The sequence below is a fragment of the Mesitornis unicolor genome, unplaced genomic scaffold (assembly GCF_000695765.1).
Source record: "Mesitornis unicolor isolate BGI_N332 unplaced genomic scaffold, ASM69576v1 scaffold12023, whole genome shotgun sequence".
In the NCBI taxonomy this organism is placed as follows: Eukaryota; Metazoa; Chordata; class Aves; order Mesitornithiformes; family Mesitornithidae; genus Mesitornis; species Mesitornis unicolor.
In genome coordinates this window covers 37,137-60,234 of record NW_010172629.1, presented here as the reverse complement: position 1 = coordinate 60,234, position 23,098 = coordinate 37,137, and the positions used below count along the sequence as shown (strand labels likewise).

Genomic DNA, 23,098 nt, shown 5'->3' with positions numbered 1-23,098 from the left:
GGTGCTCGGCACTACCTGCTACTCTGGGGGTCGGAGTGAGGTGGAAGAGGGAGTGGCGCACCAGAGCTGATGTGATGGAGCAGTTAGAGCCAGCAAATAATGGTTCTTCCCTCTGTTGGCATTGTGATTAAAGTTGTCTAGGCGATATAAAATAAATCAATAGTTGAGGTGTAGCTGGCTGCCTACAGTAGGGCCGTCTCATGGGTTTTTGCACTCCTTCTGGCAATCAGTCCTAGGGGCTGGGAGAGGTGATGGGTGCTCAGGTTTGCACTGGAGGGAAGCAGATCTCACAGCACTGAGTCACCTGGTGCCCCGGCCCCATCCCAGTCACACCATCCTGTGTGCCAGTCCTGAAATGGCACATCATGGAAGAGGATACCTGGGACATCTCTGGAACTTCTTTCTTGGCCTCAGTACCATTCCATGTGAGGAATATTTATTTAGCGCAGCTTTCTTTGATTCCATTAGCAATTGTTCACTGTCAAAATAGCAACTGAAGCTATTTGTTGGCTGTTGTAGCTCCAGCCTGATAATGTGATATTCACCTCTGGCCCCAGAATGTGTTTGCTAGTGGCATGAAGAGCGAAGCTGCTACCTTTATTGCTCCTCTCAAGCTCCCAGTTGTAGTTTTTCACAGGAAGGCCAAGATGAACTCATGTGTCTGAAGATCTTAACATGACTTCTGCCTTGGTTCCTGATTTAGACATGCTCAGTTACATGGCTGAGCAAAGTTGGGGAAGATGGCCAAGTTACTGTGTGACTGAGGGAAAGGCCTCTGCTCTACCCTCTAGTGGCCCAGCATCCACCTCTAGGTGCAAGCCTGGCAGGAAGGGATGTTACTTTGGAGGGAGATGAGACCAGCACTCCACGAGACATTGCAAAGACTATTAAGCGAGGATTAGTCTAGGGATGTGTTTTCTTAACCAACAGCAAAATGCTGTTTTTTCCATTCCACACGTTATTCTATTCCATACATTTTACAATTAAAAAAAACCCAAACACTTTGATTTTTTAAAAAACTCTTGTGATAAATATTAGATATTTTTTAAAAGAAAGGTGGTATAAACTCCAAATTTGTGTTTTTAATGTTCTGAGATGTAATTGTCTCTTGGTTGCCTTTGAGAGCAAGGGATCAACATGAAAGTAAATAAAAAAGTTAATTAAAGCATAATTATGTTCTGTTCATATTTTTGAACACTACTAAACTGGGGGAGGTGTGAGTGTGGTAGAGAATTTTAGTGTATCTTAATGTAGCTGATGACTGCTTTCCTGCTGCAGTCGCTCTCCAAAATAGGACATTGACTATGTTGAGTTATATAACCACTGCTAGTAACTCTTCAGTGGCTTCTTTAGAAACTTCATCAGCACAATGCCCTGGTCTTTTCGAGTCGAGTGCTGCCTTATGGTGACTGTTGGTTTAAGAGAAGAGTGGCATTATAAAACAAAATAGTATGTTGGTGACGAAACCAAGGAGATAGACATGAGATTTTTCTATGAATTGTTTTGTTGGTTAAAATGGCAATAACCAGATTCTGTAATGATGACAATCTCATTTTCTGTCTTATTTCCCCTATTTGATTACTTTCCAACACGCACAAGTGAACTTTTCTTTCTCTGTGGAGTCTCTAAGGCTACCAGGCTTCTGAGCACCTGTCAGTGCTGAGGTCCATGATATTTGTTTTCATAAATCCTCTGGGTTTCACAGAAGCTTTTTGGCTCTTGCACTTGCTATTTTCTTTAAGCATGGAGGGGTATTTTGGCAACTGCCTTACACCATGGGAAGGAGGGAGGATACTCATGCTTTTGAGATGCTGCAGATGTGGAAGCTGTTACTCCCTGAAGCCATTTCACCTGCCTGGCTCTCCAGCACAGAGTAAAGCTGAGCAGTGATTTGGGTGGCAGAGAGCTTCTGCTGAGCTGATGATGCAGAAAAGGCAAGACTTACTGAGGGAATCTGCAAAGAGACACATTAACAGCAAGACAATAAATTTAACTGTCTGTCATTTAGCTGTCGGATGTTATTGAAGGAGCAAGTTTGGACTGCACACAGTTGCTTCAGCAACTGCAGATGTCCTGCAGTGTGGTCTGTTAGTGTGTCACTGAGCCTTCCAAGGTACCTGATAGGTACCTGTGATTTGAGAACCACCACACAAAATAAATGTTTTCCTCCTTATGATGTATGGCAGAAGGTTTGAACAGGAAGACAGCATTTGAGAGGATTTTATTCAGTAGGACTGGAGGGAAGGGCAAAGAGGATAGCAAAAGTAAACTTGCATGCCACAAAGAGAGACATTAGAAATACTATGGCTAGAAGAGACTGCTGTTCCTCCAGGTAAGTGTGTTATTCCATAGAAATTATAAACAGAGTTTCTGTAAGAATTATTACCAATAAGCATGGGTATATTTGCTGTCACATTAAAAAGAGTCTTCTCAATGCTACCAGTGATAAAATATAGCTAGAAGTGCAAAAAGAAAAGCTAAAAAAATAAGAAATGCTCAAAGTTTAACTTTTGCTATAATAGGAAGGATAAATGACGACAGTTGTTTGATAACTCTGTCAACTGGCAATAAGGTTAGTTTTTAGCAGAAGGTGCTTAATAAAGTAATTCTTTGAACTGTTTGAGTGGAGAAAAGGAATGTGACATCTCAAAGACTTTGAATGAAGCCTTTATTACATAGTTTCACAGCTCTAACTTTCTTCCCTTTTATTTTCAGATGTTAGAAATTATAATATTCTGCATTCTCCTCTATTTTTACAAAAGAAAGGCTGTGAAGCACATCGTGGTTTTGTTAATGATGGTGGCACTACTGGGTAAGAACATATTATTCACTTTAATGTTCCTGTCAGTTACTTGAGAATTTCTTGTCACTCAGCATCCCCAGCTAATTTAGATCAGGGTCATTTTAAAGCAGTGTGCTGAAGGACAATCACTGAAACATTTCACCAGATTTTTACTGTGGTCTCTTTTTGAAGAGAAAAGCTGATTATGAAACATAGTTTCTATGCTTATTGCTGGGACTATCTCTTTTTACAGATTTTCTGAAATTAGTATGCTGTGTGCAATGGAATTCTGTAGGCTTGGGTTGTGGTTTTTTTTTAAAAACACTTTAGCTTTAGATCCTGGGAAAGGGGATTGTTTGAAAACTTGTTTTGGAGAGCTGGCTACCTGTGAGAATAAGTTTCTTAAAACAGAGCAGTTTCAGACTTTGTAAGCACTCTGTAAGCAAATGAAGTGATTTCTGTGACAGAAAAAGTATGGAAACTTTTATTTGAGTTAGCTATGCCTGTTTGAATATGCAACATTTCATACTTTACCACCTTTTCAAAGCATAGCAAGAACTCAGAGGGCCACTGAAGTTCGTTTCCTGATTAACGTTGCCACAATCAGTACCCAGGGAAACAAAGGTGCTCATTTTGTCAGGCAGCTTTCAACAAAGTTAAACTTGAATCAGTTCTGGAAAATGTCAGAAGGCTATCTCTAAAGCTCTACTGCTTGCAGGTGTACATTAAGAATTTGTCACTACCTTGTGTCTTCTCCATGAAAACCTGACAGGACACCACATTTCTTTGGTTGAAGTGAAAGGTGCTTGAACTGTGCCATTGAAGTTATATTTTCACTGAGTTCAGTGCATGCATGTATCAGTCTGCAAAGACTTATAAAGCAGATTTCTAATGGAACTGGTCACAAGGGTTTTGATAAAGCAGAATTTCACTAATGTTTGCCAGTTACACAATTTGGAGTTAAATGAATGTGAAAAACGCTCACAGATTTATTAACTGTTTTCCTTCAGATCCCTGCCTGGTTTCTCACCCACCAGAAAAGCTCAGACTTCCAGATCAGCTTTTTGGGGACAGTCTTCCCATTTAAATTTCCCAGTACTAGGAACATTCAGATCTGTAGCTCTGCAGAAGCCTTGAAGGATTTCCATGCTCGCTGCACAAGGCAGAGATAAAGCCCCAAAAGTCTTAGGCCTAACTGTTCCACTGCTCTTGTTTTGGAGGGGTGAAGTGTGAGTCCTAGCATGGAGCCTGAGACCTTTGGTAGAGCTTGCCTGAGCTGCTCTGCAGCTTCCACCCCTGCCATGAGGAGCATGAAGCACTGTGCACTCCTGAGCAATGAGCGGGTCCAGCCTCCTTTTCCTGTAGCTGGAAGCCTGAAGATCCCCAGATGGACTTCAGGACTTGACTGCTGCAGTTCTGAGCAGACCCACCATGATGGCTGTCCCAAGCAAGGTCAACACATGGCTTGGAGAGGCCTTGGCTCTTGGGCTGTGTAGCCCTCCATGGTTGTTTTGCCATGGAACTTGCCAGCCCTGATGCCACCAGTGCCCAAGGGATACATGGAGATGCTGAACATATGCCCCAGCAGGCACTGACTGCAGCTCGGTGGTTAGGCTCCAATGAACCAAAAATAACAATTTCAGCTGGTGGCTGCTGAGGTTTTAGTGAGCATATGCAGCTTCAGGAAAAATGTGTCATTATTTCTGCTATATTAAAAAAAACACAAACAAACAAATCCTGCTTCATGGGAACTTTTGAAATACTGACATTTCCCTCAAGCAGGAAACCCAGAACTGGGGCTGGCTTTGGTTCCTCCAGCCATTCTGGTGCCTGGCAGTCCCCACAAAGCTACACTTGGAGCCGTCTGCTTGTTCTCCAACCTTTCTGCTGAGCAAAGTGACAGGGAGCTGAGAGAGGGCCCAAAAGCTCTTCTTCCAGCCCTCTGATACGGGCACTGCCCTTGGAGGACCCTGCCTGCGGAAAGGGTGGACAAGGCTTAGAGTCTTGGCGGAAGCTCATGGAAGAGGATTTCTACCCTTTCTCATGTCTGCACAGATACAGTTCTGGTGGAGGGTTCGTACAGATGTAAATGAAATGTAGAAAGGTTTCTTTAGAGAGAGAACAGCCTGTGTGTTTCACTGGATATGAGAGCTAATTCCATTATGAAGAAAATACAGAGGTGAACGTAAAATCTGCAAACATTTTGCTTAGTACAGCTCTGCAAGTTCATTTGGTGAGAATTATCTTACCTCACGTATATACTGGGAGTTATAAGTTTTGAGGGAAATATTTCAGATTAAAGTGGGATTTCTGAGTTTCCTGCCCTAACAGCTGGAAAGTGACATCATTTGTCATGCTAGCCTTGGTGGAGGTCATTCTAGAAGAGATAGGAAAACCATTTCCTATGTTTTGAAATTTATTCCAGGGCTACTTTAATTAAATGATCATTCAACTTTAAAAAAAATAACAAAGCAAAGCAAAAAAACCCCTTATGTTTTCCATTCTGGTTTGTTAAAATCATAAGGGACAGAAGCTGCTCTTTCATCATAAAGAGTTTTTTGGCAATCTTTACCCTCATCTGGACAATTTAAACTACTAATTTTTACCTTTAAGTGTTGTTTTAAAATTACAATTCCCCCATGTTAGAATGCAAGTCTCAGTTTTTATGTAGGCTGCTTGTTGGGGTTTGAGTACATTATTTGGCTTTTTATCATACCATTAGCACCACTGCAGGCCAGGATTTGACCTCCTCTGCTGACTTCTACTGCTGCTTGTTAAACCGCTCCACCTATTTCGATTACAGAGCTAGAAGTGAAGTACTTATTGGTTATCGTTATAACAGTGAATTTCATGATGTTGAACAGGATCATCACAAGATGTATGCAACGCTTAAACTCCCCCTGAACTTTTAGACTTGCTATAAGAAAAATGTTTGCAATCAAAACTACAGACCTGAACCCATTCTTCTTCCCCCACCTTTTTTCTCCCAAACCCTTGGCTTGAAGATTCTGCACAGCGTAGCTCTCCCTGCCAATCTGAATTTTGCAGTGATGGGAGAATGAATCAGACCACTGAAATCCAACATTTCTCAGCTCTGGAAATGCTGGAGCCCAGCGAGGGGACGGTGCTCCTGACGATTAATTGCTTTTCTTCAAAGGTCATCTCCACACCCTGACTCTCATAATTTTTAGTTCTGTTTGAATTTGTTGCATTTTACTTGCAGCAATCACAGCCTACTTGGGTTAGCTTCAACAAACTGAGCACACTCCGAAAGGAAATCTAAAATAACTTTTAGATAAACTGTCAGCCTCTTTTCTAAAAGATGTGTATTGCAAGACTTCTTCAAACTGGAGATGTGTATTAAAACCATTGCCTGCTGTCTGAGATTTGTTTGTGGTGATGCAATGACTAAATGGATGGAAAACACACTCCTGAAGTATTCTATTTTCCGAGCTAAATCCTGTAAACGGTCTTAAGAACCTGACCCCCAAAATGAAATGCTGTGTTGGTTGTCTGCTCTCCGTACATAACCCATAGGGGGAGTTAGGTGCTTTGCGATGCGATCCCAGAAGTCAGCTTTGTCCAACATCGACCAGCTCCTGTCTCAGCAGAGAAATCCTGAGCAAGAGGATTTATTTTAGGTTGCCGGTGTGACATGCAGGCTGCTATTAGGTGTCCCAGCTGCTCTGAACGGTTAACGAGACCTCTCCTCAATAATGCAACATGGGCTCCAAATTAGCAGCTGGAGCTAAATAAAGTATGTCTGGAAGATGTGGAGGCTGTTGTAAAACCTCCAACTGGTAGTCCAGTGCTTAGGACGTGTGCCTAGCAGTGGTAAATGGGTCCAGTTCTTTTTTGTTTTATGAGGCTCTAACCTCACCTACTCTGGTGAAAATGGGGAAACTTTGGATAGATGCAGGGTTGCAGACCTCAGTGCTACAAGAAGGAAAACAAAGGGAAAACAAAAGGAAAACACGAAGTACACATGGAGTTAAGGCCACTCTGAGTTTAGGCAGTAGTTTAGTGAGTGTTTATAAAATTGCACAATTGGTTTTAGGTGCCCAAATCCTACCTCAGTGTCTTTTTAGGTGATCAGTCCTGTGACTGACCTAGCACCTTGTCCTCCCTCACTGATGCTCTGAGGTCCCTCCTGTGTATCTTGCCCTGCTAATCTCTCTCTTTCCCTTTCAGCATCGCTGACTGTCATTGCTGTAAAGGCCGTGGCCAGCATGGTAACACTCTCTGCAAAGGGGAAAATGCAGCTAACTTACCCTGTTTTCTACATAATGATTATTTTAATGGCAACATCTTGTGCTTTCCAAGTCAAGTGAGTGAGTTTCTACTTATCTCCTAACCCTTGCACCCATTAATTTGTTGGTTTTGTTCAGTACTGATATTGACTTCAGATCCAAGGTGCACTTAAAAGAACAAACTCCTGTCAGAGCCTTGACAGATGCATGAATTGCCTGCACCTGATTGTACTGTTTATTTAGGCTTTATTTCTCAGTTTATAGTTGATTAATTACATGTATACCACCTCATCACCTTATACAAGGTCTTCCCAGATTTAGTTCTAGTTTTGGCACAGGTTTTGAACCTATGAAATGAAATATATGTTTGGGTTTTTTTTGTTACTTTTAGCAACCTTAATTGCTGAATAATCAAATGCCCATATATACCCTCATTATGCATCTCTTCTCCCTACCTTATGTCCCTCATCAGATTAAAGAAGAGAGTTTACCCTGCCTCTGTTAAATCTGCATGATGCACTTTGCTGCCCTGTATGTCTGTACCTTTTTAGGAAACAGTTAACTTTTGGTGAGCAGAGGACGTCCAAGTTTTCCCTGCTGGCCTCTGGCCTGCTAAGTGATTGTTTTATGCTGCCTTTGCAGATTGCTGGGGGTGGCAGCATGGTAAAATATGACTTGCAGCTGAGCTGAGAGTCCATTCCCTTTATGCCGGTCCCTCTGCTTCAGGTGCTGATAGCATCATTCAGTAATCTCATCTAGACTGCTCCAGTGCGAGTCTGAGTGTTTACTCGCATGATTATTTTCCCGTAGAAGAGCCAACCCAGCGTTCTCGTGGCAGAACATACCATTCCCATGTGGAAGCAGAAAGTCCATGCGTTATTATGCAGTGACTCTCCATGGCTGACTCAGGAACTCCCCTGCAACAGATTATAGAGTGATTTACATCCAGCTTGTCTTTGCTGGGAGAACAGCTCAGGGCATTTAAAAATAGGAAATAAAAGCTTGGTAAATAGGGAACTGCTGAATTAACCTCTCCCTCTTGCCAGTTTTTTCTTCCTTTCATTTGCTGGGTCAAAATTAAAACAGAAGTGAAATGTGCCCATTTCATTCCCTGGGCTCTGTGTCTCTTTCTCTCTTCTTTATTGGACACATTTTCTAATGGAGACAGTGCTGTCAGTCTAAATTATTCCTTTTATTTGTTTCCTCTCTTATTTTATTTGACTGACGAGTGTTAGCTCAGAACAGCCTGTGCTGCAACATCCTCTTGGATTCAATGCTGGGCCTTGGTATCACTGTTTTAGTCCCTGTGACCAAGTTTGTTGCAAATAGGAGAAAATAATGAGGTGTTTTCAATGACTTCAAAATCCTGACTATCCTGTGGATATGTAGGATTTCTTTATTTTTAAAGCACCATGGAGACTGTTCAACAGTTGCTAAAATAACCATGCAATTACTTTAATGGCTAAAACAGATCCAAGCTTGGACTTTTACTGTGCACATATATTGTACTAGTGAAACATTTAAGTGTGGTTCTTTTTATAGGATTTGAGTACACTCTGCAGCCTCCTGATTTTTCACTTTTGGTCTGAAATGCACCATTCACATAACAGAGTATCTGTCAGTGCATCTGAGAGTTCACACTCATGATTCATCACCCTATGGGTAAATGTTGATAGCGGTCGTCTCCATACAAGTGGGTTAATTGCTTCGCCTTTTTCAGCCGCTGATGAAGACAGTGCAGGCTGCTCTATGTCAATACTCAATGTCGCAGTTCTGCAGGTTTGTGTGCAGTGTACACTCATGTGGTCCTGCACACTCTTGCTCATTATTCTGGTGAGGGTTTGTGTTGCCTTTCTGAGGAGCACAGCGGAGAGTTTTCATCCCAAGGAGCACAGGCTTGGAGCCACCTTCCTGGACCTTCCTGGCAGGACAGAGCATGTCTGGGATATGATTGTATGGATAAACATGCAAATACATGTTTTAGCCAAATTGGATCATGCAGTAGCAGTAATGTGGCTTCAGCAAAGTGAAACAGTTCCTGTGAGGACTTGCATGTTCATGTCCATGCTGGAAATACACCCTTACACAACCTGTTTAAATTAGAGCAACTTGTTCCTGGCTGCTCACAGGCAGCAGTGCTTCCAAGAACTGATGCAGATCATAGGCAGTAATACCCTAGTATTCCTGCTTTATCTGTGGCAGACAAAGTTTTTCCAACAGTGCTTCAAAGAACTCTCCAGTAACAGCCTATGGCCAGAAGAATCCACACCACCCTTCTTGCTTTCACCTATTTGTTTGTAATCTGCAGAGTCAAAACCAGAAGGTAAATTCAATACATGTATGCATCTGTCCAGGGCTACTTGCTATTATGGTATGAAATGGTCACACTTATTGTTAAAACTGGCATAAAGTGGCTTAACCTGACTTAAAGTGCAATGAAGCTTTTGTAGGCATGAGGTGCAATAATGCTTGTTTTCCAGGTTCTTGAATCAAGCAATGCATCTGTATGAAGCAACAGCAGTTGTGCCTGTAAATTTTGTGTTCTTCACCACCAGTGCCACCATTTCAGGTTTGTTTCTGGCCTTCTGCCTCTACAGAGTAATTTTCTAAACATCAGGTTTTCAAGAATGACTGCCTGTGAACAGGAACACAAGTCAGTCATGTTTGTCTTCACAGAAAGAAGTTTTTCCGAAGTGACAGGTGTTTAAGTTCTGAAAAATGAATAGGTTCACAACTTTTGAAGCAAAATGAAAATAAGCAAATTCTAGCATTTCCAGAATTGATGTGTACTATTTACTGTGCTTTGATGGCTCACTAGAAGTACCTTCATTTATCCTAGCCTCCTCTTGACATCCAGTAAATGCGTTTACCATGTGCACACCAGCCTCTCCATATCCGAACTGGTAGAGTAATTTTAACAGCCTGGCAAACTTCTCAAATGACAGCCAGCTGTGTTTCATAGTAGTTAGTGTATATTCTGTTTCAGAAGGTGGAATTCTAGGTTAAGTTAAGGAAATAAAATTACTCCAAAGACCTTTTAAGCATTTAACGTTTTATTCTGGGTGAGAACTTTGAACTCAGCATTGTTAAAGAGGGACTGCAAATCTTGGAAATGGTGCACAGCGTAAGAACATGAGCAGGGAGGATGACTAAGATGCTGTATCAGCAATGAGCCAAAATGATCATGTTGTTAAAACGTTTATGACTCATTTTAACACACACTGGGGGCTTTCCTGTCATTGCTGTGCAGGAGTTTCTCATGCCGAGCTGCCATTAATGAGAAGGGGAGTTAGCTGCACGCACAGATTGCCTCAGCACCTGTGTTAGAAGAGATCTACACTCTGTGACTGAGAGGAGGCTTGTGCCAAAAAGGGGTTGCGTTCTTGTGACCATATGGGGAATTTGGCCTTGTGCCTCCTTAAGAGATCAAGTACCTATTCAGGAATGGCTTAATAGCTTTGAGACTGGATACACATGCATTTGCACCAGGTTAGTTAAACCAGCATAGGGCTTAGTAGAACAACCTTTGTCGAATCTTGCTGGGTGCTCATGGAAGAAGCCTCACCTCATGATTCCCTCATCCCAAGTTACAGTCTTCAAAGATAAGTCACACTTCAGCTGCACCAGTTCACACTCTGGTGTTTCTAAGCACAACTATGCTCATCAAAGGTTTAAATCTAATATACTTGGCCTTGAATTTGGGCAGCTGAGATCCAGATACACATCTGGTTCTGTCACCTCCACTGCAGAGGTGCTAATTCCTGGAAAAGGGGTGACCAGAAAGAGCTGGTGATCCCTTCAGCCAGAAAGATTTGGCAACCTTGGCTGCTGGAGCCCTTAACTTAGTGTAAACATCAGGAACACAGCTAGTAATTGAAAACCTGTTCCCAATTTGAGTTGAGATGTCCGCATGGTCTATTGGGGTGGCTTAACTAAATCCATGAAGAACCTGTTAGCTACATTGATATGACTGCTTGTGAATAAGACCTTGAGTTTGACTTGCATAAAAACTGTTGCTGACAATGCAAAAAATACCTGCATCTGTGCAGTCACTAACATGGAATATGCTCCAACCTGAGAGACTAAATCTTCTCCGGTCCCATGCAGTGTCTTGAGAAAGCCAGGATAATGGAATATGGGCACATAAAGTGAACCCATCATGATGTGTGTATTAATACCTTGTTTGGGATTTTTTTGCTCTGTTTGAGCATGACACTGCTCCTGACCCTCCCAGCTGTAATTCATATCACTTGGAAGCCAGTCAAGATCTGCAATTCTTGTTTCTGTCACATTCCAGGGGTCATATTTTATCGGGAATTCCAAAGAGCAGCTTTGCTGAGCGTGTTCATGTTTCTGTTTGGGTAAGTATATTGGCCTAAAATCTGCACTAACGTTTGTACTGAAACAGCATTGCCTTGTGGAATCCCTTCTTTTCTCAGTAAGAAGAAACCCATCTTGTTATTAAAGTATTATGGAATACCCATTATAGTAGGATAAAAAAACATTAAAGGAAAGATTGATGTCTGTGCTTTGGGAGTTTTGAGGCCTGGTTTTGTATCCAAATATATAAAATTGTGAGATACTTATGAACTACTAATCTCACGATGGAATGAAAAACCAGCTGCATGCGTTCCTCCAGCAGGAGGAAGAAATCAATGCTTTCCACCGAAGATCATGCTATAGGGGGTGCTTTTACAACTGCGAGAAACTTCCTCCTGTGTCACTTTCCACTTGCGTGTCTGGCTGCTCTTTGCTGCCATTAGGCATGGGCAATTACATAAGCTGCTTGCCTACAAGGCAGCACTGTAATATCTCTCCCCAGTCTTCCTGTTCCAAGAAAGACACAGCATGCCTGCAGAAAAGTTCAAGAGCATGCTAAGAAGGTGCTAACAGTAAATGTTTGAAGAAGGGCCTAAGCGTTGTGAGAGCAGGTATCTTCTGCTGGCTACCAACACTGTAACAACTCCAGAGACTGGTGGCAGTTAGACTAGTTAGTTAGACTGGTGGCATTATCAGTCACCTGATAATGGGTGTGAGATGGCGGTGTGGTTTATACAGATGTTCTGTCACCTGATGACTCCTCCCTACCTGGGCAGGCGAATCAAGAAAAGGAAAGGAGATCTGAGGGTTGAAATAGAAATAGATTTAATAATAATAACAACAACAATAGTATTAATACAAAGTACATAGAGTTATACTCAGCCAATATAGTAGGGGAGTAGGCTGCAGGGGTAGGATGGTAGACAAGTCCCTCTTGAGACGACAGCCATGGAAGAAGGAGGAAGGGCCATCCCAAGAAAACTCTCCATTTTATAGTGAACATGAAGGTTATGGTATAGAATAATACTGATTGGTCAGTTTGGGGACAGCATGGGGTCAACTACCCTGGACTTCCTCTTTCCCCAGCCTCTGCATCTGTTCATCTCAAGATGAAGGCCTTGATCATCACATACCAGTGCCAGCCAAAACCTATAACGAAGTGTCTTATCACTTTGTTCCCCTGAAATAGTGTGTTGTAGTCCTTACAGAATTGCAGTTCTCCTCCTGAACAGAAAACAGACTTTAAAATTCAGTCCCAGTAAACCAGGACAGATGGTTAAAAGCATCTCCCAGAACTGCTGTAGGTGTCTTGACACAGTGCTGTCAAATAAATGAGGCTGATAGCTACAGACGTCTTCTCTGCAGTTGAACTGGAGTAGGTGCGCTGTCTTGTTTGACTGCAGGAAAAGTGGCAGAAAATGGAGATGAGCAAATGCAACCCATGTATTTGGCAGGCAGGAATTATGGCTGTGTGTCTAGCACAGAGCAGATAAAAGATTTATCCAAGCATAGCAGTTTCTCAATGCTCCTGGCTTAGAGCTTGCCCCGAGACACAGTCAGATGAGAAAAACAACAGAGATGTTGATTGTCTGCAGCTAGACGTAGTTGTTAATGAAACTGCAAATGTTAGAATGCCAGCTTAGATACTCTGTGAAGATTTGCTCAGGGATTCACATGTTGTGGTCTCAGATTCACAGGCATTTCATTAGGTATTTATTGCTCAAAGTGTAATTTTGCCTGCAGAGCCTTTGGAACTGATAAAGCTTCAGGAAGCAAAAACTAGACTGAAAGGGAGCCCGAGATGAATTTATAGAGCTGCCAGGAAGAAAAGTTTCTTTATAAACTGAGCAGCTTGGGTTTGGAAGTCCTTGCAAAAGAAACTTGGAAAGAAATTCTCATCTCAGATGCAGTGAACTGTTTCTAATGATACTATGCCACTGTTATTTTGCAGGTGTCTCCTGTCTTTCCTTGGTGTATTTGTAATTGCAATAAATAAAAAGAAGGAGCATTTACAAATTCCTTTTATTGACTGTGGACATATTCCTGGTAAGTAGGGCTTTTTTCATCTCTGTCTTTAAAAATGAGATATTAGATAATAGGATGACTTAGGAGAGTTGAGTCACAAATGTGCTCTAGTCATATTTAATAAATATACTGTTCCTTTATTTTCTATTTCTGTTCCCAACAGATTTTTCAAAGAATTTTTCAGAGATTTTCCAAGCTATTGTTACAGCCAGTCAAATGAAAACAATGATTACTGGAGCAAAGAATGTTTAAATGATGGATTGGTGCGGGATTTGTTCTATTAAAATTCTTCACAGAGTTGTTGTTTTTCCCTTCTCTCACCCCATTTTCTTAGGACAAAAATTGACAAGCAAAATACAACCAGATTCTCACAGTTCACGCTATGGCACTTTGAATGATGAAGACAACTTGGTGAAAAGTCAAAGCTGACAGAAGAAAGCACCTTACATGCCAATTGACAAGACGAACACCACTGGAACAAAGATCAGCAGCACCTTTTTGTTGGACATATTCAAGTATATGTTGAACTCTTGTATGTTGATGAGTCATGGTATTATTTAATCCTACTTATTTTATCCCATGCATGTCCCAGATGTGTTCTAAAGATAAAGGAAGCCTTAAGAAAAACTAAATAACCATTAATGAAATAGAACATTCTTCTAGTATCAATGCCTCTTGGGGCTATTTTTAGAGTCTTAATTTCCTTAAAATGCAAATAAGCACAGAACAGGATTACAAAAATTCCCCTTTGAAACTGCTCAGATGCTTAAAGACAAAAGTGGGAAATTAGGCGAGTTATAATGAGTGACTTCAAAGTATTTTGCTATATGTATAATACTTCAAAAGATCTGACTCTTCCTGCTCAGGAGTCAAAACTGTGGGTATATATACAGTATACACACACATTTTATATTATGTGTAGAGGTAAAATCCTGATTACCTTCTGATACCAGATTAATTCTCTTACCTTCCAAGGAAATAAACACTTACTTGAGGAGTGGTAAGGAAGAGAAGATTTGCCATAAACACAGACACATGTGCACATGCTCATATTCAAGGTGTCCGGCCAAGGCAAAGCTAAGAAACCATGCTTGACATCTTACATCCTCCTGGGAGATTTCTGTGCACTGGTCTGGACTGTACTATCTGTTAGTACAGTCTAGCCTAAGGTTCAGCCTCTGTTTTCAGTAAAACAAGGTTTTAGTGAAAAAAGTATGAAGTTCTCCAAAAGGAATGGGGTAGCCAGGCTCCTCTCCTTGATGTGTCTTGTTAAAATACTCCTAAAAACAAAAAGTAGGGCAACTTCTGCCTTCTTCCTAAACTGCTGGCAATCCTACATAAGGAAAGGTTGTGAGAAACAGGATCACAAATTGTCACAGTCACAGTATAATTTTCCTTCATTAAATGGTATTGTCTCCAGACTGATCTGAAGAGCCAGCAGCGATGGGAACCATGGCAATACAGGTTCCATGTTCAGCTCTGGGAGGTCTCGGTGTCTCTCAGTCCCAGCAAGAAAGCTTCTTCTGGGCGTTCATTGTGAGTCCACTTACCTCTGCCTGATGGCACTGATCTACCTCAGCCAGCACAGGGAGGGTCACACATCTCCTCTGCAGGAACAAGTGAAAGTGCTCTTGAAAAGAGAGCACTTCATGTCTTGAATAAGATACTTGTTTTAGATTTGAATTAATCTGCAGTAATGGATAGGGGCTGTGTGTATTTTGTTTCAGTGGGATATGACGAAATGAGGTCTCTGTTTTTTTCCCAATTTTTTTATTTAATTTTAAAATAGGTACAGCTGAAGATCCATAAGGCAGTTTCATTTCAAACCTTACCAAGTGCACACAGAGCTGCAGTTTTTCCTATGCAGCAAAGTGCCAGGAGCCAGGGTGCAGGTCGGAGGGTTGTGAAGTTGTTTTCCAATGCGGATCTTTTCCAGCTGGCACAAGACAAGACCGTGTATTTGCACCTCACTTGTACCAGCTGCCTGGCCATGGCCTTCCTTTCCTCTCTTACAGCTTGTGATCAAGTTTTTAAATCTTTAAAAAAAAAGGACATTCTTTTCATTTGCTTTCTCCAGGGAGTAAAGGCATGCCTCTATCAAGTCAAATTTAAGCTGCTTTCTAAGTCTCAAGTGAGAGTGTGTGCTAAACATGGAAATAGGAGGCCTACAGGTTTTCATTCTGTGACCCAGGAAACAAATGGGTGAAAGGATTTGCTTTTGTCTCTTTTTTAAATGATTGGCCTTGGGCATCTTTCAAAAATCTCTTTCCACACTCAGGACGGCTGGAGGAAGTAATAAGGGTTACCAGCTATAGGATTTTCTCTTTAAAGCAAGAAATCAAATGTTAAAATCTGTGGTAAATGTTATTATTTATTTTGAAGTACTTTATTTCTTCTTGAACAACACTTTTTTTCTTCTTATGGGTTTATACAAAAATTATAAGGGTTAAAATATTTCTTCTAAACTCGAGTGTAATTGAAATTAATCTATGGAGCAAAATGCTGGTAGGAATTATGTGAATTAAAAGCTGTGATTTGACATGATTTTTGAGATGTGAGCATGCTCTGACTAAATAATGTATTACAAGATAGTAAAAACTCAGTGATGAGAATTCATTACTGCTCTACCAAGAAAAGGACATGATTTGTTTCAAGAATCAGTTTCTAATCAATGTCATTTTCAGATTCTGCTTGTGATATTTAGGTTGCAAACACCCCAGACAAACGCCTGCTAGAAGAAAAGTTTTTCTCTGGAATACAAAACAGTCTCCGGAGCTGTTCTCTTTAATAATCTGTTATTTTCTTGCAATGTTTTTCCTGACATCAAAAATGTGGGCCAGATATAAGCCGCAAAACTTGCACCTGCAGACTGAACTGTCTTGAACAGATCCTTCACGAGATCTGAGGAAATCAGACCACAGAAATGCATGGTGGGCAGGCGGCAGCTCACATGATCCCCAAGGCTCCAGCTCGGGATTTTGGACAAACCAGAACCAGCAGGACTCATTTCGCGCTTGTTCCACTCCTGGTCACGCTGCGGTAAGGGATGAAGTATTAACTGGCCATGGGCCTGGAAATGGGAGTTCTGGATGGAGCAGGACTGTTTAATTTTTGCCATAAAGTTTCAGGATGTATTTACCAAACAGTGTCAGCTGGCAAAAAATAAATGAACTTTGAACTGGATTTGTGTTTCTGCACATGGTAGGGGCCTGGCATTCATTTGGCAGGCTTATTGCCTGCTCCTTGCTACAGCTCAGCTTTTGGTGGCCTCATGTTTTGTGTGCAAGGGCACTGGTCGCCTACAACCAAAAGAGAGAGGTTGGACATTATAAGAGCTTGAGCTTCTGTGCTTTGAAGCTGTGGCTTTGTGCACCTGGCAAGCTGCTCGAATGGTTCAGTGCTGCTAAAAGCCTCACCCTCTTCTTCCCAGCTGTGAGGTCCTGCATGGCCTGTGGCTCTCTGTGAGCCTGCTCAGCTCACTCACCCCACAGAAACCATCTGCTCTCTTCTCGGTGCTGCGCTGGCTTTCTGAGCTGAGACAGCCAGGCTGACTGAAGTGCTTGGTGGGAAGCAGGGGAAAAGGAGGAGAGGGAGCGAGGTGACTCTTCTTTAGGGGGAAGTATTACATCAGTTCTCTCCTTCTGAAGAGCTTCGTCATACAGCAAGCATCCTGCTAAGCCCACTCCTTATGTGTCACCATGTTCCAAGGGCAGCAGTTATGAGCTTCTTGAAGCACTTTTAAGTGTCTGACTCCTGAAGCAAAACCATGAGCCAGACTCACTGGGCTGTGCATAGTGGGCATTGAGTGGCTCCACATGAAGCTGAGATAGGCATCTTGTAGCACGAGGAGTGTCCTGAGGTCAGCTAGAAGCCCGGACATGTGTCTGACTATACAACTTGTTCTAAGGACTGATTTTTTTTTCTTTCCACTGACTGTTTGCTATAGGGTGCATAAACAGTGCTGGAAGGATGGACTGGGATCAAAAGCCTTCTGAACTCAAAATGGTCTCACCTTGCGGTCTCTCTTTCCAACCCAGTGTATGCAGGATCATTGGTTACTGCAGAGGAGAATGCTGACTCTGAGAACATTGAGGTGCAGGTGATTAGACTGAGCTGTCTTTCAGTTTGCACTTTTGTTACTGTCCTCTGAGGCTTGGCCTTATTCTTGTTTAAATTTGTTTGTTTATTCCTTTTGTAGAAATCAGCTGGACTGTGTTACTAACTAGCCCAAAGGAGAGAGAGGCTAATTACCATAATTATTATTTGAGGGCCATGCTGGAAGATTTGCAACTGAGGCCACTGCAGGAGAAAAAGAGAAATGTTTAGTGCTCTGGATTCTCAGGAGCTCAAGAAATTCTGTGTTTGAAATATTTCTGGGAGAGAATTAGGGAGATCAGTGACTATATAGTGATTCCATAAATTTTTGCATGTGGTTTTAGTTTGATTTTTTTTTTCCCCTGATTTGGAAGTGAAGGATGACTATTCTCTGCCTAGAGAAGCAGAGAGGAAGTAAGACATTCTCGTGGCAGCTGGGAGCCTTCTGAAGCTGGGAGAACTGTAGAGGCACCTTCCAAGCACCCTGATTGAAGTAACCATTGAGTTATATAAGGAGGCACCACTGGCCAATACATCACTACGTATTTACCACCCATGACCATTTAGAAAGGATCTTTGTCCTTTTGTAATGTGTTAAATCTTCAGAACACATGCAGCTGATCTGGCCCACCATCTCTGATGTCTGGGCTCCTTGAGCTTCCTATCGATACTTCTTTGGCATGTACTGTCTCCCATGCAGAGCTCTTGGCAGGTTCTCCCTGTGTGGGCATTTCCCTTGACCTGGGAAGTGTTTATAGATACAAGGAAGTTGCACAAACCTACAGCCTTAGATTATGTTCCATTTACTTTGTGATTCCCACTGGAGTAAGCAAGGGCAATTTTGGGTATCCACAGAATCAGAATTATTGGCACCTCAGGAACTTCCAAGCACAACAGATGAACCCTAAATAAAGAGTTAGGTAGCTGCTGAGTAAGTTTCTTATTTAATCTAAAGCCCAGTTTTGTAGTTAGGGCCCTAAAGTTTGTCCAAGCCTTTGAGGGAGAAAGTGTATTCAATAGCATAAATCTGCAGTAGCGTTTTGAATGCTACTGGTCTCAGGCATTGGTGCTAGGGGAATTTGGGTCAGTTCACAAGGTAACCATGAGGGGGATGGTGCTCGACAGCAAAATCAGAAATGTATCATGGTGGTAGGAGAGTTTTGCATGAAGACAGAGGAATGACTCCAGGGGACCACTAGTACACTGGTCTCCTGGACTCCTTGTTGCCAGTGTGAACAAGGCATTTGTTGACAGTTTTCAAAGCTAAGCTATCATAAAGGAATGACTAAACAGGTGGTTCTAACACTGACTGTTTTATGTGAAGTCAATATATCACTGTAGCCCATGGCACTTATGCCTTAAACATGAAAAGTGGCCTATGGCCATTGATGAAGGAGCTAATTTCTGTACTTTGTTAGATTACATTGGGAAAAATAGAAATTATTGATTTAAGCCTCCAGCACAAATATGCACTTGCCAGGAATCCAGTTGGAGATTTCCACTCTTGGAATAGGCATTGCCTTGCCTAGATGAAATATTTGGAGTCTGCTGCCAGGTCTTTTGCCAAAACCATTAAACAGTTTGAAAGAACAGCACTGTCATTTATCTTCTGTTTGAGAGCTGGTAGGCTTAAATCCAGAGCAGCATGAGCATAAGATCAGGAGTTTTCATTTGAGGAAAAAATCAAATGTTTTTCTTGAGTTTCAGTAGGATGTGTACCAGGCCCAGAGCTTTATGCTGTCTAATGTGCTGTAATGCCCTCAGCCAAGAGTAAGAAAGCAAGCTTGTATGGCACAGAGGCTGCTAATTAGGCAGTTCTCACCTGTCACTGTAGGTTACTGCTGGTAACACATTGCATGGCAATAGGGTACAAAACCAAAGCACTGGAGCTTCTATTCAGTTTTCCAAGAACAGCTGTTCTGTGTTTTACAAGGGAAAGGAGTTGAGGAATATGATTTACTATAACTAAGCATCACAGGTACCCAGGTGTTTATTTTTTCCAGACAAGATTTAACAGTTAACTAACAGGGATGTCCTGACAATACTGACGGGATGCTGGGTGCACGGATGCGCTGCAGGATTCGATGCAGCAGTGTGAGCAGCGGCAGATTGCTGGTATGAGAAGGCAGCTTTATGTCATCTGGCCTGGCCTCCCGCACAGCTCCAGTCACACAACCTCCTCCAAGCACTTCTGTGTGAACCCTTTGGCCCACCTACAGAAGAAGGCACCCCATCCTCTCCTGCTATCCTCCTCTAAAATAGAGGATCCACCAAACCCATTAGTAATTTGTACTAGCAATGAGTCATTGTTTGCTTTTGAACTGTGCCTTATGTCTATTTTAACTTGTCTGGATTTAGCTTGCAGCTATTTGTCTTTTGTTAGTAATTTAAAGCACTCGGTAAGTCCCTTTAGTAAAATACAGTAAAATTACTTGGGCTTTTCTCTTAGCATAACAGGCAGACCTTTTCCGTGTCTCATCATCAGACATTTCTGTCAGCCCTCAGATTGTTTTCTGTGGTTGTTTTCTGCTCTTGCTCCATTTTTCCAGTGTCTGCAATTGGCCAAATACAGAATAAAATCAGATCCTAGGAGCACTGAATAGCAGCACAGAACTGAACCAGACCCAATATGTCATGATTGGGTGCCTGGCTTCCCCTCTTCCCACAGATGCAGCCCTGCACACGGCTCAGCTGCTGCCTCTCCCCAGAGATGCCTATGCTTTCTGGTTTTATGCTAATTTAAAGGCGGATGTCTAATTGCATGCCCAGAGACGTAGCAGCCTCAATTATTTTCAGAGATTTGACATCTGACTCATTGCTGAGTTCAGTGATGGCCCAAAGAGAAGGTGCCCCTGGTCAGAGGTCCCCAGGAGGCCCAGCACAGCAGGAGACCCTGAAACCCTCTGGTCGAGGTGGTGGCACCTGGTTGTGGTAGTAGGCAATCTCACTGAGCTGGCTTTTCTCCAGCAACCAAATGATTTGAGAGCTCAGCCCATGTTTAAGAGAAGGGTGACTCATTCAGTGACTGTTTAAGGTGCAGTAAGTAAATAGGCTCTGGGAAGGGTGCCTGGATGTGGGAAGACCCTGCCCAAGTCAGTTGGTCTCTCCTGAAGGATGGTGATCATTCAACAGATAGAAAAAATTCCGATATTTGTCATATAAGACAGAAAGTCTTCTACTCCCTCTGCCCCTTGCTGCTCACAGCCTCATGGCGAGAATGTGTTTTGAAAGCAGCGGTTTGGGTATCTTGCCTCCAAGCGGACACAAGCATCTGCTAACGCTGAACGTGGCATCGAATGCCAAAAAGTGCATGACAGCCCTGGCCCCTTTGGCTCATTCAGGTAATGTGCCATTTGCTCGGGCTGTGGATGTCCCCACCCTGGGGTGCCCAGGGCTCCCCACAAAGTCCTGCTTCTGGGCTGACTCTCTGTTCTGGTCCCATTTCTTGTCCCTGCACAGGGACAAGTGTCCCTGAGCCCTTTTGGGGATCTAGGTTTTGAGATGCTTTTGTGTTGGAGAGAACATTTTGGTGCGTTTACAGGCCAAGGTCCCATGTTACACCACAGGGCAGGCACAGCTATTTTGCTGGTACCATTGCGCTGTGAACAGTTTGAATTCAGTGCTTTGAGGTGTTCAGGGTGTTTTTTCATAGTAATTTCAAATTAACAGATCAGTAATGACACCTCAATTAGCCTGAGGTTATTTATGGCAGAATTCTTAATTTAAAAAAAGAGCTGCTTTTAATAGTGAAGTCTTTGCAAATAAAAGACCATGCTGGAGCACTTTGAATGTGATTACAGTGACTCACATTTTAATGGCTTTTTTAATCTCAAAAATGGCTTCTTTCCAAACAAACTCCTACAAGGCCTCATATAACAAACAAGGGTTACTGCTCTTTTCCACACATAACATGAAAAATATCCTTGAGCAGAGCAAACTGCAGCCCATCTGCTGTAGCTTGGCCCAGTGCGCAGCACAGCTCCCTGACCATTACACATGGCTCTTGGTAAAGCAAACCACCTGCTTCCTGCACGAGGTCCTGCCTTGAGCCTCCCCAGCGCTGCTCCAAGGAGGAAAGCCATCCAAACCGCTGATGGGGAATGACAACCTTGGCATTCCCTTTCGCTGCATTTGCTCTTTATGCCATTTGTTGTTTGCTCAAGTGCTCTGTGGACCTTCGTCTTCTTTTCCATCCAGACTAGAAAAAGGCAGGCTGTGCCAGAGATAAATAGATTCTTACTTTCCTGTTTATTGCATTCCGTTGTTCTCCAGCTGCAGTTGGCAAAGCCTTCATTTGGGAATCCAAAAGGGCATCCTTGAAAGGGAAGGAAAAGGAGAGAGGCACGTTTTGGGACAATTTTGCCAATGAGTGATCTGAATGTCCTCCTCCTCCCTGATTCAGGGTCTGATGCTGCAGACACTTAACTTGGCTGAGCCTTTCAAGAATCCCATTTATGTCAAACAAGTATTCACATGAATTCCAGAAGTATCCCAGATGTGTACTTTCCAGACACTTTACCTAGATACCTATAGCGCAGACAAACCATAATTCTGCCAGCTGAACAGACCCCAGCCAACACCACTACACAGTGTGTGCTGAGCTTCCTCGTGTTGCCTCCAGTGTCAATGAAGGGAGACCTCTGCTAATCTCACTGGCACTGCTTGGAGCAGATTAGGGACCATTCTCATAATCCCATCCACCAGCTACACTGGAGGGTGCCCCACAGCCCTGGGCTGGGGAGGTGGGCATTGCTTCAAAGGACGTAATGCTTTACAAAACAAATGGATTCTTATGGTCTAAGCAAGTTCAGAACATGCCCAGAGTTCTGCCACTCCAGAGTACCTCTGAGTGGTCAAAACATTAATGTGAAGATTAAAAGTCTGAGATTAAATCCTTGCACAATTTGAACTGGAGACCACTAGCTACATCTTCAGAAACTGGAAGAACTGGGCTGTTGAGGGATGAGGGCTTCTGCTCGGCTGTGACCCTGCTGCTGCAGTCTGGAGGGTACTGTGGTGGCACTTCACGCAGCTGTCAGGACAAGACGCTCCTTTCCTTCTACATTAAAAAACAAAAGATATCCAGTGCTGTTGTTTTACTAAGAAAGAAACAGTTTTCACTCCCTTTTTCTCTGAAGAAGTTAAACCATATTGTTAAATTGATTGATTACAAATAACTATCAGCGGCACTCTGAGGTCAATGTCTCATATGAAAAATTTCTGTTCAGATGGTAGAAATTTGGCAGAGTTTTATGATTAGCTCAAAATGAGATCTTACAGCAGAGAAGGAAGCAGTGCTGCCAGCTGTGCCTGAGACTGGGACATTTGCCTTCTTTAAACAGTGTTACTTGAAGGAAAAAGTGTTTGTGGATGTGTCTGGTTAACTGGGTACTTGTGTGGCATAGATTAATGTCTCACCAGTACCAGCCCTGTCCTGTGTTCGTTAGCATGCAGCATGCTGTGCCACTCGGTGCTCAGAGTGCACCTTTGTGTATTACTTTCCTAGAGACTGAAGTTGTGCAATATGCAGAAAATATCATTAGAACTGGAAAAAATACTTATTTGCTATGCATAAATGAGTCTTCTAATGCAAAATAAAATCATAGCTTTAAAACGTGTCATCATT

The 23,098-nt window shown here is 42.5% G+C and overlaps 1 protein-coding gene across 1 annotated transcript in view; it reads left to right on the top strand.

The window, feature by feature from the left end:
• NIPAL2 (NIPA-like domain containing 2) overlaps window positions 1–13,806 on the top strand; it is a gene marked incomplete at its 5' end in the record, with an annotated part of 30,520 nt that extends 16,714 nt beyond the window's left edge. The window contains 6 exons of the mRNA XM_010180456.1: window positions 2,716–2,812; window positions 6,974–7,109; window positions 9,513–9,601; window positions 11,330–11,393; window positions 13,304–13,398; window positions 13,712–13,806. Coding sequence (XP_010178758.1) covers window positions 2,716–2,812; window positions 6,974–7,109; window positions 9,513–9,601; window positions 11,330–11,393; window positions 13,304–13,398; window positions 13,712–13,806 — 576 coding nt within the window. The remainder of the gene's footprint in view (window positions 1–2,715; window positions 2,813–6,973; window positions 7,110–9,512; window positions 9,602–11,329; window positions 11,394–13,303; window positions 13,399–13,711) is intronic.
• Between the last annotated feature and the right edge of the window lie 9,292 nt (window positions 13,807–23,098).